The following is a 16,546-nucleotide window of genomic DNA, read 5'->3' as shown; positions in this document are numbered from 1 at the left end:
AAGGACATGTCCATGCCTATGGTAGGATTGCTCTAGGTATTTTTTAAATATTTTGCTAAGGTAAAGGCTGAACAGAAGATACAAGGATGGAAGCAGAAGAGAAGGGAGACAACGACAAGGCACAGTGAGGGAAGAAAGAAAACAAAGGGAAAGGAAGAGCAAAAGGGAGAAGAGAAAGAAAGGTGGAAAAAAAGGGAAGGATATGAAGAAATCAGTGGAAAGAAGGTGGAGACCTATTCCCAATCGCCTTATTCATTGTGAGCACTTGGAAAATGTTTTAGAAAAGCGGGGAAAAAAGAAAAGAGACAAGGTGGAAACATAAGAGGAGGGGGGAACCATAGGATAGGGTTAAGGAGAAAAAAAGACATAAGGAAAGAGAACAGGGAAAGAGAAGAGAGAGACACCGGAATGGATAAAAAAGTAATGCAGAAAGGAAATAAGAAAATATAAAGAAAGACGGGAGCTTATTCAAGTAAAAATAAAGCCAGAACTAAAGTAAAAAAAAAAAAGGGAGAACAGAATGGAAAAACAAAGGAGACTAAAAAAGGAAGTGACCATCACTGACCGACCTTACCTGTAGATGCTGAGTGGAGGTGGTTCCCAGCAAGGCTCCATTGCACTGCAGCTCTAATGCCCCGTATTTAGAGATGATGGCTCCGATTTGATGGTCTCCTCTGCGGCAGTGGAGGTAACTGAGCAGCTTCCAGTGGGGTTGATGAATAGAGGAGGATGGAAAGAGGTGGGAAAATGGAATAAAGAATGGGGAACAGGAGGCAGGATAATGACGACGAAGAAGAAAGTGAAAGAGGAAAGAGAGAAGAGTACCAAGGGAAAGAAGTAGGAATAAGAAGAGAAATGAGACATGATTAAAAAGAGAGAACTAAAGGAAGCAAGAGAAAAAAAAAGAAAGACGAAGAAGGAGGAAAGAAAAAATGAGGGATTGTTTGGAAGGGAACAGGAAGCGATAAGGAAAAATGACTGAAAAAAAGAAGGGAAGAAGGGGAGCGGGACATGAGAGAGGAGATGCGTGTGTCGGGGCGGAGGCTTGGGCGCTGTGTGGAGCGTGTGAGGCGGCGGAGCAGCGCACGGTGTCGCTGCAGGCTGAGGAAGGGCGTGTGGGCGGCTCGTTGTGGGTGCGGCGGAGAGCCCGGCTGTGAGCGCGGGGGGGCGGCTGGGGCCGGGCAGCGGAGGCGGTGCGTGCGGGCGGCGTTGGGAGCCGTGCGGGGCCCGTGCGGGGTCGTAAGGCCTCGGCGTGTGCGGCGGCGATGGGCGAGTGTGTGTGGGGTGCGGTGTTGCGGGTGGTGGCGGTGCAGGCGGCGTGGGCGCTGTGCTCGGGGCAGGTGCGGTACTCGGTGCCGGAGGAAGCCAAGGCCGGGACGGTGGTGGGCCGTGTGGCGCAGGACGTGGGTCTGGAGGCGGGCGAGGCGGAGGCGCGGCGGCTGCGGCTGGTGCCTGGGGGCCGTCGGGCGAGCGTGGAGGTGAGCGGGGCGAGCGGGGCGCTGGTGGTGAGCTCGCGGCTGGACCGGGAGGAGCTGTGCGGCAAGAGCGCGCCGTGCGCGCTGCGGCTGGAGGTGCTGGTGGAGCGGCCGCTGCGCGTCTTCCACGTGGAGCTGGAGGTCACCGACATTAATGACAATACCCCCATCTTCCCCGCCGCCCGAAAAAACCTCACCATTGCGGAATTGTCTGTGCCGGGTTCTCGTTTCCCGCTGGAGGGCGCGTCTGATGCGGATATCGGAGTGAACGCTCAGCTCTCCTACACACTGAGTCCCAGCGAACATTTCTCTTTGGATTTACAAAAATCTAATGAGCGAAACATTGAACCTGAACTTGTTTTAACAAAAGCTCTGGACCGGGAGATGCTGGCTGTGCACCGGTTGTTGCTGACGGCGAGTGACGGGGGCCGGCCGTCTCTGACAGGGACGATGGAACTGGTGATCTCGGTGCTGGATGCGAACGACAACGCGCCGCAGTTCAACCAGTCGGTGTATAAAGTGCAGCTGCCGGAGAGCGCTGCAGTGGGAACACTGGTGGCACGTGTGAACGCCACGGATGTGGACGAGGGAAGTAATAGTGAGGTGACCTACAGCGTGACGAACTTCTTTCCGCCTAGTGGAAAAGATGTGATTTCTGTTAATGAGAAGACGGGGGAGATTCACCTGACGGGCGCCCTTGACTTCGAAGAAGTCAGTATATTTGATTTCCGTATTGAAGCGAGAGACCAAGGTTGGCCGCCGCTGTCAGGTCACTGCAAGGTGGTGCTGGAGGTGCTGGACGTGAACGACAACGCGCCGGAGGTGCGGGTGACGTCGCTGTCGGTGCCGGTGTCCGAGGACGCGTCGCTGGGGACGGTGGTGGCCCTGCTGAGCGTGCGGGACCGGGACTCGGGGTCGAACGGTCGTGTGCGGTGCTGGGTGTGGCCGTCGGGTCCGTTCGCTCTGGAGGCGACGTTGTCGGGGTCGTACTCGCTGGTGCTGCGGGAGTGGCTGGACCGGGAGCGGGTGTCGGAGTACGAGGTGGAGGTGCGTGCGGAGGACGGCGGTTCTCCGTCGCTGGGCGGCCGCGTTGGGCTGCGTGTGCCGGTGTCGGACGTGAACGACAACGCGCCGTCGTTCGCGCAGGCGGTGTACACGGTGCTGGCGCGGGAGAACAACTTGGCGGGCGCGGAGCTGGCGCGGCTGTGGGCGCGGGACCCGGACGAGGCGGGCAACGGGCGCGTGAGCTACTCGTTGTGGGAGGGCGCGTTGGGCGGGGGGTCGGGGTCGTGGGGGTCGGGGGTGTCGGGGTCGGTGGGGGGTGTTGCGGCGTCGAGCTACGTGTCGGTGGAGGCGGAGAGCGGTGTGTTGCGGGCGCTGCGGGCGCTGGACTACGAGGAGGTGCAGGTGCTGCAGTTCGAGGTGCGTGCGGTGGACGCGGGGGAGCCGTCGCTGTGCGGCAACGCGACGGTGCAGGTGTTCGTGGTGGACGAGAACGACAACGCGCCGGCGCTGCTGTCGGCGGCGGGCGGCGGGGCGGAGGCCGGGTCGGTGTCGGGGGAGGCGGGGACGCTGTGGGCGTGGGCGTCGTGGGGTTCGCCGTCGGGTCAGGTGGTGGCGAAGATCCGGGCGGTGGACGCGGACTCGGGCTACAACGCGTGGCTGCGCTACGAGCTGTGGGAGCCGCGGGGCAAGAGCGCCTTGTTCCGCGTGGGGCTGTACAGCGGCGAGGTGAGCACGGCGCGGGCGCTGGAGGAGGCGGACGGGCCGCGGCAGAGGCTGGTGATCGTGGTGCGGGACCACGGCGAGCCGGCGCGCTCGGCCACGGCGACGCTGAGCGTGTCGCTGGTGGAGGGCGGCGAGGCGGCGCTGGCGGCGGCGGCGGGCTCGTCGTCGCTGCTGGCGCGCTCGTTGTCGGGCGGCGAGAGCGGCTCTGGGCCGGCGTCGGCGTCGGCGGCGACGAACGTGTGGCTGGTGGTGGCGATCTGCGGCGTGTCGAGCCTGTTCCTGCTGGCCGTGGTGCTGTACGGGGCGTCGCGCTGGGCGCCGCGGGCGGCCGTGCTGTCGGGGCCCGGGCCCACGACGCTGGTGTGCGCCAGCGAAGTGGGCAGCTGGTCGTACTCGCAGCGCCACAGCCGGAGCCTGTGCGTGGCGGACGGCGCGGCCAAGAGCGACCTGATGGTTTTCAGCCCCAACTTCCCGCCGCCGCCCGGCGCCGCGGCCAAGGACACGCAGCCGGAGCCTCCCTCTCTCCTCGACACGGTCAGTGACAGTCTCTTGTTCTCGACTACTTATTCCCTCCTCCCTCTGCCCCTTCTCTCCCGCCCCCCTTGGCCAGCCTTGACGGGCTCCGGGCTCCGCGCCCGTTGTCTGTGGGGTTGGTTGCTTTACAGGTGCTTAAAGATGTTAATTGTACCTTTTCATCTGTATCGGATAAAGGTATCCCGGTAACTCTTTGAGGTTCGCAGCAGAGATTTCCTGCTGTGGATATGATTTGTTCTTCCATAGAATGAAATCGCTGCTGATTGTGATGAGAGTTGACCTGTGTTGCCTCGCCGTTTGAGTTTTGGAGACAAAGCTTGCTGATGTGTAGCATTTGCCACCGAGCTTGGTGTGCAGGACAGGCTGTGGTGGTGTCAGTCCCCAGGCCCTCTGTACTGCCTTATTCCTTATTGCCTTTGCTGACTGCTGACCGTGGGGGTATCACATATGGGTTTTTTTCTGTCCTCATCTTCTGACATTTTTCTTTACATGACATGCGAGGCAGGGTGACAGTTTGGACTTGTGGTTTAACACATTTTCAATCTCCATGGCGTAATTTCTCCATTTTGTTTGGCCCAGTCGTGTCATTTTGAAAACTGGGAAGGGACTGTGGAGATTTCCTGGGGTTTTAGTTTGGTGTCTTCATGATTGATGTGGCGGCTGTTTTTTTTTTTCCCCAGTTTTTGTTAGCTGTAGTTTTGAAACTGCGTTTGTGGCTGGACAGCAGGCTTGGTGTACACTCACTTGTTTTGATATTTTTATCAGTATTTACATTAGCAACACCCTTACAGCTTCCACGGAAATTCTGTTTTCCACAAGAACACAATAATCCCTCAGCCAATTTCTCCTCCCCAGGGGATGGAATGGACTGCATTGCTGTGCTCCTCAGCATCTGGGTTGTTCTGTCTCTATTATTGTGACATCAGTGCCCGTTGCCATGAGAGCTGTCCCGAGCAGAGCTCTGCAGCCAGTGTTACTCACAGGTGTGTGACATTTCCCTCTGAAACTGCTGACCCGAAGGATCAGCTGCAGAGAGTCTGATGGACACCGGGCATGGGATGCCATTTCTGTGGGTTTTACAGTGTTGCAGTTGCTGGGGAGGGTAAGCAAAAGCTGAGGCCTGAGGTGGGAGATTGTGACTTGTGCCAGAGGTGAATGTGGCAGTGACAGTGAGTAGGGCCTGTGCATGTGCTGATGTGAAAGGTGCCCTTGAGCAGTGGGAAGACTTGTGTGAGGGAACTGGAAATCCTTGGGAAGACCGTGGTCCCTGTCATAAGAAGAGAGGACTGGAGATGATGGTCTTTTCTGGAGAACTAAATGTTGCAGGGTGTGGAATGGAGGATGCCTAAAGGGAAGTGGGAGGTACAATGGGCACAAAGTGTTTTTGCCCAGGATCTTTTCTCGAGTTCCAAGGGTGTGGAGTTGGAGGCCTTCTGGATCTTGAGATAGTATATGGCCTTGAAATGGCCACAAAGTCCTTTGAGGTTATGAATATTTCCTGTCAGAGACAGTTCCCTGTGCTGCTGCAGCCTGGCATAGGGAATGTGTTGGATAAGAGTTGGGAACATGCAGACTGATGAACATTCTTGCACCGTTTTGGAGAAGCTGTTGTTGGAGGGAAGCACTTCAGCCTGCTGTGTGTGGGTATTGTAGGGCACCTGTAACAGCTTCCACAGCTGTTGCCATGGTGGATCTGTGCTCCTCTTCAGACAGGATATTTAAGGGCAGTTGAGGGGGTGGGTGTCATCTCTGTGCTCTGTTCTTCCCCTTCTTGTGCTCTTGGCCAGTCAGTCTGGGCAGAGCTGGTGTGTTCTGTTATCACAGACAGCTCATTCTGGTGTCTGGATGTACACACCAAACCTCCACATCTACAGAGCAGCCCAGCTTTGTAGAAATTTCTGTGGAAGAAAATCTTCTACCCTGTTGACACTTTGTACTTCTGCTTTTGGTTTGGTCTTCTTGAAGAAGACAATCTGTGGGGACATTGGTCAGAGCTGTTCACAGTTCTAATAACAGAACTTTTAATCACTCGAATTGTATTTGACATTGCTCTAAAGGCAGAAAGCATCCTGGCATGTGGGAAGAGTCAAAGAGTCCCAGAGTGGATTAGTGGCATTCCATGTATTCTTTGTGCCAGTCCAGAGGGAAGGTGAGGCTGTGGAAAGGTCATTGGGGATGAAAAGGAGAATGTCTGCTTAGCTGTGGAGATCCCAGTTCGCAGGGTGCAAGATGGAAGATTATAATGGAATACCTCAGGAAGGGTTCCAGCACACAGTGCTGCTCTCCTGGGATCCTGTCAGGACCTCCAGATGTTCTGAGTCTCTCAGGGCACAGTTGTTGTTTCTGGTATTGCTGCTTGTGAAGACATCTGCTGTGTTTGTCTTACTTTCTTGGGTTTGATGTGGAATGTTGTTGGTCAAACAGAAGCTTTTTGAAATTTGGATCATGCTGCCAAGCCTTCTCTAAACCTTTCCTTGGTTACCTCTCTGCTCTTAATTTTGATAGACAGGGAAAAGATTGATCTTGGTATTCAAGATTTTGCCGAAAAATTGTGTTTCACTGCAGCCGAACAGGACCTTTTGTTTTTCTTCTCTCCTCTGTCAAACTGCCAAAGTTTTGAGTTTCTTTTGGTGGTTTGTTTGGTTGGTTGGTTGATTTCCTCTCTCTCAGTGACAGTGTGTCAGATATTTGGGCCATTTCTGATCGGTGTGGGGGATGTGTGTTCTGTTGTGTGTCTGAGCTAAGTTTCACTTTGAGAGAATGACCATAGTTTACAGCTCTGCTTCCTCCTTCCCCTGTGAGAAAAATACATAAGGGCACTGCACACTGTCCAGATTTTGTGGAACATAAGTGACTGCTTTTGTCCAGCTTCCCCAGAAACTGATAATGTTAAGGGAAAATATCCTTTGAAATCTCTTTCTCTCCCCCGAAGATGTTTGTTTTCTGAAGAAGGAACCAGTGATACTACAGGTAAGTTGCACAATTGAAAAGGGTGTGTTTGAGAGACTGGTGTGCATTAGCTTCTCTTCAGTTGTGGCATCTTTATGTTAAATCAGCACAGTGTTGGTCCTATAGGGTAAACAAAGCACCATTTCCTGCTCTGGTACCTTTTGTGCTGGTTCCAGGCCCAGCGTGAGTGGGTGAGAGGCAGCAGGGCTGGAGGAGGGACCACAATCCCTTTCCCCAAAGAGATGTGTTGGGGGTCAAGGGGATGTTCTTAGTGACAGTGCTGTGGTGTTTCCTTCACGGATTTTGTCTGACTGTGTGACCAGCGTTTCTAACCAAGCTTGGTGAAGGAGGGCAAACCAAGGAGGCTGTGCTGGTGACAGTCCCCCAGCCCTCTGTGCTGCCTTATTGGCCTTGCTGACCATGGTGGTATCACGTGTGGTTTCTTCTCTGTCCTCATCTTCTGACATTTTGCTCTACAGAAGATGTGAGGCAGGGTGACAATTTGGACTGGTGGTTTCATGTATTTTCAATTTCCATAATGCAATTTCTCCATTTTGGTTGTCCCAGTAGTGTCCTTATGAAAACTGGGAAGGTTTTGTTTTGGGGTCTTTCTTATTGATTTTGAGGGGTTTTTGTTTGTTTTTTTCCCCTTGTTTTGTTAGCTTTAGTTTTGAAACTGCGTTTGTGGCTGGACAGGAGGAGCACATTCATGTGTTTTAATTTTTTTATCAATATTTACATTACCCTTAAAAGTTGTGTGGAATTGCTGTTTTCCACAAGAACACAATAATCCCTCAGCCAATTTCTCCTCCCCAGGGGATGGAATGGACTGCATTGCTGTGCTCCTCAGCATCTGGGTTGTTCTGTCTCTCTATTATTATGACATCAGTGGCCGTTGCCATGAGAGCTGTCCCGAGCAGAGCTCTGCAGCCAGTGTTACTCACAGGTGTGTGACATTTCCCCCTGAAACCGCTGACCCGAAGGATCAGCTGCAGAGAGTCTGATGGTCACTGGGCATGGGATGCCATCTGTGTGGGTTTTACAGTGTTGCAGTTGCTGGGGAGGGTAAGCAAAAGTTGAGCCCTGAGGTGTGAAATTGTGACTTGTGCCAGAGGTGAATGTGGCAGTGACAGTGAGTAGGGCCTGTGCATGTGCTGATGTGAAAGGTGCCCTTGAGCAGTGGGAAGACTTGTGTACACGAGGGAACTGGAAATCCTTGGGAAGACCATGGTCCCTGTCATAAGAAGACAGGACTGGGAGATGATGGTCTTTTCTGGAGAACTAAATGTTGCAGATGGAGGAATGGACAATGCTTAAAGGAAAGCAGGAGGTAAAATGGGCAAAAGTGGTTTTGCCCAGGATCTTTTCCAGTCTCCAAGGTTGTGGAGTTGGAGGCCTTCTGGATCTTGAGATAGTATATGGGCTTGAAATGGCCACAAAGTCCTTTGAGGTTATGAATATTTCCTATCAGAGACAGTTCCTTGTGCTGCTGCAGCCCACCAAAGGGAATGTGTTGGATAAGAGCTGGGAACATGCAGACTGATGAACATTCTTGTACTGTTTTGGGGATGTTGTTGTGGGAGGGAAGCACTTCAGCCTGCTGTGTGTGGGTATTGTAGGGCACCTGTAACAGCTTCCACAGCTGCTGCCATGGTGGATCTGTGCTCCTCTTCAGGCAGGATATTTAAGGACAGTTGAGGAAGTGGGTGTCATCTTTGTTCTCTGTTCTTCCCCTACTTGTGCTCTTGGCCAGTGAGTCTGGGTAGAGCTGGTGTGTCCTGTTACCACAGACAGCTCATTCTGGTGTCTGGATGTACACACCAAACCTCCACATCTACAGAGCAGCCCAGCTCTGTAGAAATTTCTATGGTAGAAATTCTTCTACCCTGTTGGCACTTTGTCCTTCTGCTTTTGGTTTGGTCTTCTTGAAGAAGACAATCTGTGGGGACATTGGTCAGAGCTATTCATGCCTCTAATAACAGAACCTTTAATCACTCGAATTGTATTTGAAATTGCTGCAAAGGCAGAAAGCATCCTGGCATGTGGGAAGAGTCAAAGAGTCACAGAGTGGATTAGGAAGGATGGAGGTACATGAAGAGCCGTGAGGAGCAGTTTTGCCCAGTGCTTTTTGAGTCTTTGTGGAGGATTGTGGTGCTGGGCTGTGATGGGTTTGAGTTCCTGTATGAGAAACTCCCCTGGGTGTGTTGGTTCTTTCCAGCCTGTTTGCAGAGATGTCTCAGTTGTTCTGGCTTCAGGTTGTGTGAGAGATGGTGGTGGAACGTGTTGTGATGGAGCAGAGCTGTTGTTTGCCATCTGAGTGCCTTGGTGTGTTCTTGCTGGGTCCTTGAGAGGGCTGGAGACTGAAGAGTGTGGCCTTGATGGTGAAGGGATGGGGAGATACAGGTGTATGGGCAGGAGGTCAGCGAGAAAGGTATTCCCTATTCAAAGGGTTGGGAGGTGGTAGGAAAAGAAATGAGATCTGTTGCCAAAGACAGGACATGTCCATGCCTATGGTAGGATTGCTCTAGGTATTTTAAAAATATTTTGCTAAGGTAAAGGCTGAACAGAAGGATGGAAAAGGAAGAGAGGGGAGGCAACAACAAGGCACAGTGAGGGAAGAAAGGAAAGGAAGAGCAAAAGGGAGAAGAGGAAGAAAGTAGAAAGAAGGAGGTAAATAAAGAAGGATGTAAAGGAATCAGTGCAAAGAAGAATGAGAGCGCTTAGAAATCAAGGCGGGGAAAAAAGAGAAGAGACAAGGTGGAAACAGAAGAGGAGGTTGAAAAAACATAGACAGGGATAAGCAGGAAAGATATAGGGAAAGAGAACAAAGAAAGAGAAAGGAAAGAGAGTCAAGCGAAGGGTAAAACCAGGAATACAAAAAGGAAATAAGAAGAAAATATAAAGAAAGACGTGAACTTATTCAAGTAAAAATAAAGCCAGAACGAAAGTACAAAAGAAAGGAAGAACAGAATGGAAACACAAAGGAGACTGAAAAAGGAAATGACCGGCTCTCACCGACATTACCTGTAGATGCTGAGTGGAGGTGGTACTCAAGAAGGCTCCGATGCGCGGCGGCTCTAATGCCCCGTATTTAGGGATGATGGCTCCGATTTGATGGTCTCCTCTGCGGCACTGGAGGCAACTGAGGAGCTTCCAGTGGGGTTGATGAATAGAGGAGGATGGAAAGAGATGGGAAAACCGTGTAAAGAATGGGGAAGGGCAGTGACGAAGAAGAAAAAAAAGAAAGAAGAAGAAGAAAGTGAAGGAGGAAAGAGAGGAGAGTACAAAGGAAAAAAGTAGAAACAAGAAGGGAAACGAGACGTGATAAAAAAGAGAGAAGTGAAGGAAGCAAGAAAAAAGAAGAAAGACGAAGAATGAGAAAGGAAAAAATGAAGGAATTTTTGAAGGGAACAGCAAGCGATAAGGAAAAATGAATGAGAAAAAGAAAGAGAAGAAGGGGAGCGGGACATGTCAGAGGAGATGCATGTGTCGGGCAGAGGCTTGGGCGCTGTGTGGAGCGTGTGAGGCGGCGGAGCAGCGCACGGTGTCGCTGCAGGCTGAGGAAGGGCGTGTGGGCGGCTCGTTGTGGGTGCGGCGGAGAGCCCGGCTGTGAGCGCGGGGGGGCGGCTGGGGCCGGGCAGCGGAGGCGGTGCGTGCGGGCGGCGTTGGGAGCCGTGCGGGGCCCGTGCGGGGTCGTAAGGCCTCGGCGTGTGCGGCGGCGATGGGCGAGTGTGTGTGGGGTGCGGTGTTGCGGGTGGTGGCGGTGCAGGCGGCGTGGGCGCTGTGCTCGGGGCAGGTGCGGTACTCGGTGCCGGAGGAAGCCAAGGCCGGGACGGTGGTGGGCCGTGTGGCGCAGGACGTGGGTCTGGAGGCGGGCGAGGCGGAGGCGCGGCGGCTGCGGCTGGTGCCTGGGGGCCGTCGGGCGAGCGTGGAGGTGAGCGGGGCGAGCGGGGCGCTGGTGGTGAGCTCGCGGCTGGACCGGGAGGAGCTGTGCGGCAAGAGCGCGCCGTGCGCGCTGCGGCTGGAGGTGCTGGTGGAGCGGCCGCTGCGCGTCTTCCACGTGGAGCTGGAGGTCACCGACATTAATGACAATGCCCCCATCTTCCCCGCCGCCCGAAAAAACATCAGCATCCCGGAATTTACTACTCTCCCTGGGTCTCGTTTCCCGCTGGAGGGCGCTTCGGATGCGGATATCGGAGCGAACGCTCAGCTCTCCTACACACTCAGCCCCAGTGAGTATTTTAGAATAGAGGAAGAAAATACTAGTTCGCGCAGTAAGTCCCTGTTCCTGGTACTCATGAAAGCACTGGACCGCGAGACGATTCCGGTTCACCGGTTGTTGCTGACGGCGAGTGACGGGGGCCGGCCGTCTCTGACAGGGACGATGGAACTGGAGATCTCAGTGCTTGATGTAAATGACAACGCGCCCCAGTTCAACCAGTCGGTGTATAACGTAGTTTTGCCCGAGGACGCCTTAGTGGGAATATTGGTGACGCGGGTGAACGCCACGGATCCGGATTTGGGAATATATGGAGAAGTGACTTACGAAATTGGTACTGTTGTTCCTGCTTCTGCCTCAGACATTTTCAGCATTGATACAAATAGTGGAGAAATCAGACTGATGGGAACCCTGGACTTTGAGACTGTTACCACATATGACCTAAACATTAAAGCGAAAGACAAAGGGACACCCCCGCTGTCGGGTTACTGCAAGGTGGTGCTGGAGGTGCTGGACGTGAACGACAACGCGCCGGAGGTGCGGGTGACGTCGCTGTCGGTGCCGGTGTCCGAGGACGCGTCGCTGGGGACGGTGGTGGCCCTGCTGAGCGTGCGGGACCGGGACTCGGGGTCGAACGGTCGTGTGCGGTGCTGGGTGTGGCCGTCGGGTCCGTTCGTTCTGGAGGCGACGTTGTCGGGGTCGTACTCGCTGGTGCTGCGGGAGTGGCTGGACCGGGAGCGGGTGTCGGAGTACGAGGTGGAGGTGCGTGCGGAGGACGGCGGTTCTCCGTCGCTGGGCGGCCGCGTTGGGCTGCGTGTGCCGGTGTCGGACGTGAACGACAACGCGCCGTCGTTCGCGCAGGCGGTGTACACGGTGCTGGCGCGGGAGAACAACTTGGCGGGCGCGGAGCTGGCGCGGCTGTGGGCGCGGGACCCGGACGAGGCGGGCAACGGGCGCGTGAGCTACTCGTTGTGGGAGGGCGCATTGGGCGGGGGGTCGGGGTCGTGGGGGTCGTGGGGGTCGGGTTCGGTGGGGGGTGTTGCGGCGTCGAGCTACGTGTCGGTGGAGGCGGAGAGCGGTGTGTTGCGGGCGCTGCGGGCGCTGGACTACGAGGAGGTGCAGGTGCTGCAGTTCGAGGTGCGTGCGGTGGACGCGGGGGAGCCGTCGCTGTGCGGCAACGCGACGGTGCAGCTGTTCGTGGTGGACGAGAACGACAACGCGCCGGCGCTGCTGTCGGCGGCGGGCGGCGGGGCGGAGGCCGGGTCGGTGTCGGGGGAGGCGGGGACGCTGTGGGCGTGGGCGTCGTGGGGTTCGCCGTCGGGTCAGGTGGTGGCGAAGATCCGGGCGGTGGACGCGGACTCGGGCTACAACGCGTGGCTGCGCTACGAGCTGTGGGAGCCGCGGGGCAAGAGCGCCTTGTTCCGCGTGGGGCTGTACAGCGGCGAGGTGAGCACGGCGCGGGCGCTGGAGGAGGCGGACGGGCCGCGGCAGAGGCTGGTGATCGTGGTGCGGGACCACGGCGAGCCGGCGCGCTCGGCCACGGCGACGCTGAGCGTGTCGCTGGTGGAGGGCGGCGAGGCGGCGCTGGCGGCGGCGGCGGGCTCGTCGTCGCTGCTGGCGCGCTCGTTGTCGGGCGGCGAGAGCGGCTCTGGGCCGGCGGCGGCGGCGGCGGCGACGAACGTGTGGCTGGTGGTGGCGATCTGCGGCGTGTCGAGCCTGTTCCTGCTGGCCGTGGTGCTGTACGGGGCGTCGCGCTGGGCGCCGCGGGCGGCCGTGCTGTCGGGGCCCGGGCCCACGACGCTGGTGTGCGCCAGCGAAGTGGGCAGCTGGTCGTACTCGCAGCGCCACAGCCGGAGCCTGTGCGTGGCGGACGGCGCGGCCAAGAGCGACCTGATGGTTTTCAGCCCCAACTTCCCGCCGCCGCCCGGCGCCGCGGCCAAGGACACGCAGCCGGAGCCTCCCCCTCTCCTCGACACGGTCAGTGGCTTCCTCCCCTGTTTCCTTCCTTCTCATGAGAACTTTCCTCTCTTCCATCCCCTCTGATCCACCCCCTGGGCCGGTGCTGTTGGGAGTCTGGCCCCGCCTCCGGTGCCTGAGGGCCGTGGGTGCTTATGGATATTAACGGGACTTGTCTATGTGCCGCCCAGTCCTTTCCAGAGAACCCTGGCTCTTGGTGTGTGTGTCTGGTGAAATAACGGTGTTACGGTACCCTGGAGCTGAGATTTGCTGCAGTGGGCGGGAGTTGTGTCCTAGAATGCACTGTCTATTTTGATGAGAGCTGCTGAATTGTCAGCTTTGTAGGTAATGCTCTTGTTTGCTCATGTGTAGGGTTTCAATGTGAGCTTGATGAGAAATACAAGACAGGGAAGCTGTGGTAGTGACAGTCCCCGAGTCACTCTTTATTGTCCTATTGCCTTTGTTGACAGTGTTGGGATAAGGTCTGGATTTTTATCAAAAACTGTCCTCTTCCATTCATTCCCCTTGCAAGAGATGTGATGCAAAGTTACCTTTGAGACTTCAAATTTTTGGCTCCCTGTGGAAAAAACAGTTGTGCATTTAGTTTCTGTCATCAGATTCATTAAGAAAGTAGGAAAGGCAGTACAGACTTTTACTACCATCTTTTTCTATATATCTTTTTGCTCTACTTATTACCCGTTCAGGCAGAGGAGTGTGACCCAAGGTAAGTGTTAGAATTCACAGTTTTCTTGGTATTGTCCTGCTCTACCTCTCTGTTGTGAATTTGCATTTCTGGCTAGAGAAACGGTATGAAATATGGTAGTCTCTTTTGATATTCTAACAAAATGCGTATGCAAAAATCACATAATTTCAAGACTGCTGGAAATATTTTCTGAACACGAAATAAGGAAATCCCAAACAAGGAAAACCCCAGACAAATGTAAATAATCAGAATTCCCCACCAAAATCCAAACCAAATTCTCCTGTGCTGCTGGTATCATCTTTACAGTGCTGATCTCATCAGCATTTTGGTTTCTCTCTTAGATCATGTCATCAATGCCATTGCCATTTAGGGCTGTCACAACATCACCTTTAGAAAGTATTTCTCCCTGTTTTCCATGTTTCCATCTGAGGTAGCTGAAGCATTGCAAAACGTGATGGGTCAGCAGCAGAGTGTGCTGGACACTGTGGATGTGATACATGTGTATGTTTTTCCCTGGTGCTCTCATGGATGAAGGGGTTCACAAATGCTGGAGTGAAAAGGAACTGTGGCATGTTTATGAAAGTGGGTGTGGCAGTGACACAGTAGGGCCCAGACATTTCCTGATGTGACCTGGAGCAGTGGGAAGGCTTGTGAAAGGAAGGTGGGAATCATTGGGAAGGCCATGGGCCATGTCTTAAGGACAAGAGTGAGAGATGATGCTCTTGTCTTGAGAACTCGTGTCCCAGAGTGGGGAATAAAGGATGCCTAGAGGAAACTGTGAGGCGGGACAAACAGAGTGTTCCTGCCCAGGTTACTTTCCAAGGCCCTAGGTTGTGGAGTTGGAGGCCTTGTGGATCTTGAGATGCTGTGTGGTATTGAAATGCCCACAGTGTCCTTTGAAGTTATGCAGATCTCCCACCACAGGAAGTAATCTGTGCTGCTGCATCATTGCCAGAGGGAATGTGTTGGTAAGAGGAAATGTGATTGAAAATGCTGAATATTGTCTGATGAACCATTTCTCTCTTGTGTTGAGAAAGCTGTTGTGGGAGGGTCACACTTCAACCTGCTGCCCTTGTGTAGTTGTGTGCACCCATAGTAGCTTCCTCAGCTGTTGATTTTGCCATGGTGGTTCCTTGCTCCTTGTCAAGTGAGATTTATAAGAGGATGTGATGAGGAAGGGGGTGTGATCTGTGTGTGTGTGATCTCCTGTAGTTGTACACTTGCAGAGTCAGTCTCAGTAGAAATGGTGTGTCCCCTGGTCATGCTTAACCCTGATCAGACACACCAAACCCACCTGAGCAGCCCAGCTCTGGTATTATATATTATATCATAGTTGTCCCAAACAGTTGATATTATGACTCTGCTTGTGCTTCAGCATTTGGTGTGGTTCTCTCAAAGAAAAAAAATCATGTGAACAGGATCAGAGCTGTTGCTCTGACCACAGAATCCTAAAGATCTCTAATGTGTAGCCCTGTGGTGTTTCCATCTGAGATTGTTGACATTCTGTGGCTTTGCATCCCTCTGTAGGTTCTTTGTGAGGATTATGAGGGAAAGCGGGGATGTGGGAAGGCCTGGGTCATGCTCAGAGTGGGTTTTATTGCTGGGGGATGCTGTTCTGGTGGGGCAGTTTGGGTGCTGGGGCTGTGATCCTCTGAGTGGCACCGAGTCTTACTTGGGGCCTCTGTCATGGGGAGGGTGACTTTGAGTGGGGAAGTTTCTTCACTGAGGAGATGGAGGTGCTGTGTAGGACAAGCACTGTGTCACTGGGGAAGAACAGGAGGATGTTTAGCTGGAAACTCATTTCCCAGAGCCTGGGATAGAGGATTCCAGTGGAAAACCTTGTGAGGACACCTGTCACTCAGGGTTGCTTGCTTGGGGTCCTCCAGAAGCCCTGCATATCCCTATTCCTTGGTGTTTTCCATGCTTTTTCTGCCAGATGTGAAGACATCTGTCATACATGGCTTGGATGACTTGCTTTTGGCAGTATGGTGTTTTTCCAAGAGAAGCTTTTCCAAATATCCGTCTCATTTGGTCAGCATTCTCTGAACCTCTTCTTGCTTATGTATCTGCTCTTGTCTTGATAGGGAGTGGAAGAAGTTCTCTCCATAATCAAGAAGTTGTCAAAACAGGTTTTGTTTTATTTTGTTTTTTTTTTTTTTTTATGGTGGAATGGGACCGTTTAGTTTTCTTCTCCCCTTTTACCAAAAACTTCCATCTTTTTAGGTTTTTTTTTCCTTCTTTTACATTGGCAATGAGTTGGTGACAGTGGATGAAATGCAGACTGCTGTGTTTTGTCAGCTGCCAGGTGGTAGATTTCACAGCAGTTGACCATCATTTTGAGGAATGGCTTTTCCAGCCTCCTGAGCTGAGGCTGATGTTGGGAGAACGTCCTTAGCTTTCCAGTGTCCCTCCTGCTTCCCCTGTGATAAAAGTGCACAAGGGAGCACTGTGCTCTCTCCAGTGATTTCTAATGTGGGTCATTTTTTCCTGTCCATCTTCCACAGAAATCTCTGATAACATTAAAAGCAGATGTCCCTCAGAACCAGTTTCCCTCCCCTGAATATGTTTCTTTTCTGAAGAAGCCACCAGTGATGTTACAGGTAAGTCGCTCCTGCCGAAAAAAGATGAGTCTGAGAGACAGCTGTACTTTTATTCCTTTTCAGTCATGGTGTCTTCATCTTGGATTGACCAAATGTTTCTTGGATTGGGAGCTGGACTTGATGATCGTGATGGGTCCCTTCTAACTTGAGATATCCAATGATTCTGTAAATGGACCAGCAAAGCACCACTACCTGCTCTCATGCCTTTTTTGCCCTGTGCTTCCAGGCACAGTGGGAGCAAGTGGCAGCAATTGTAGATGAAAGAGGGACACTAATGTGTTTTTCTGAGTGAATGTTTTGGGAACTGAGGGTATGTTGTCAGTGAAAAAGATACTGTGTTACCTTCATGGCTTTTGCAGGTGGATCATGGTACTGAGTGAGA

General features: G+C 53.5%; 1 protein-coding gene across 1 annotated transcript in view; it reads left to right on the top strand.

Annotated features, from left to right (window-relative positions):
• The first annotated feature begins 9,949 nt into the window (after window positions 1-9,949).
• LOC127473831 (protocadherin alpha-C2-like) overlaps window positions 9,950-16,546 on the top strand; it is a 110,840-nt gene continuing 104,243 nt past the window's right edge. The window contains exon 1 of the mRNA XM_051793931.1: window positions 9,950-12,882. Coding sequence (XP_051649891.1) covers window positions 10,408-12,882 — 2,475 coding nt within the window. The 5' untranslated portion in view covers window positions 9,950-10,407. The remainder of the gene's footprint in view (window positions 12,883-16,546) is intronic.

Source organism: Manacus candei, unplaced genomic scaffold (genome assembly GCF_025592945.1).
Source record: "Manacus candei isolate 608988 ecotype Guabito, Panama unplaced genomic scaffold, ASM2559294v1 h1tg000037l, whole genome shotgun sequence".
Taxonomy (NCBI): domain Eukaryota; kingdom Metazoa; phylum Chordata; class Aves; order Passeriformes; family Pipridae; genus Manacus; species Manacus candei.
This window is presented reverse-complemented; position numbering and strand designations above follow the sequence as displayed.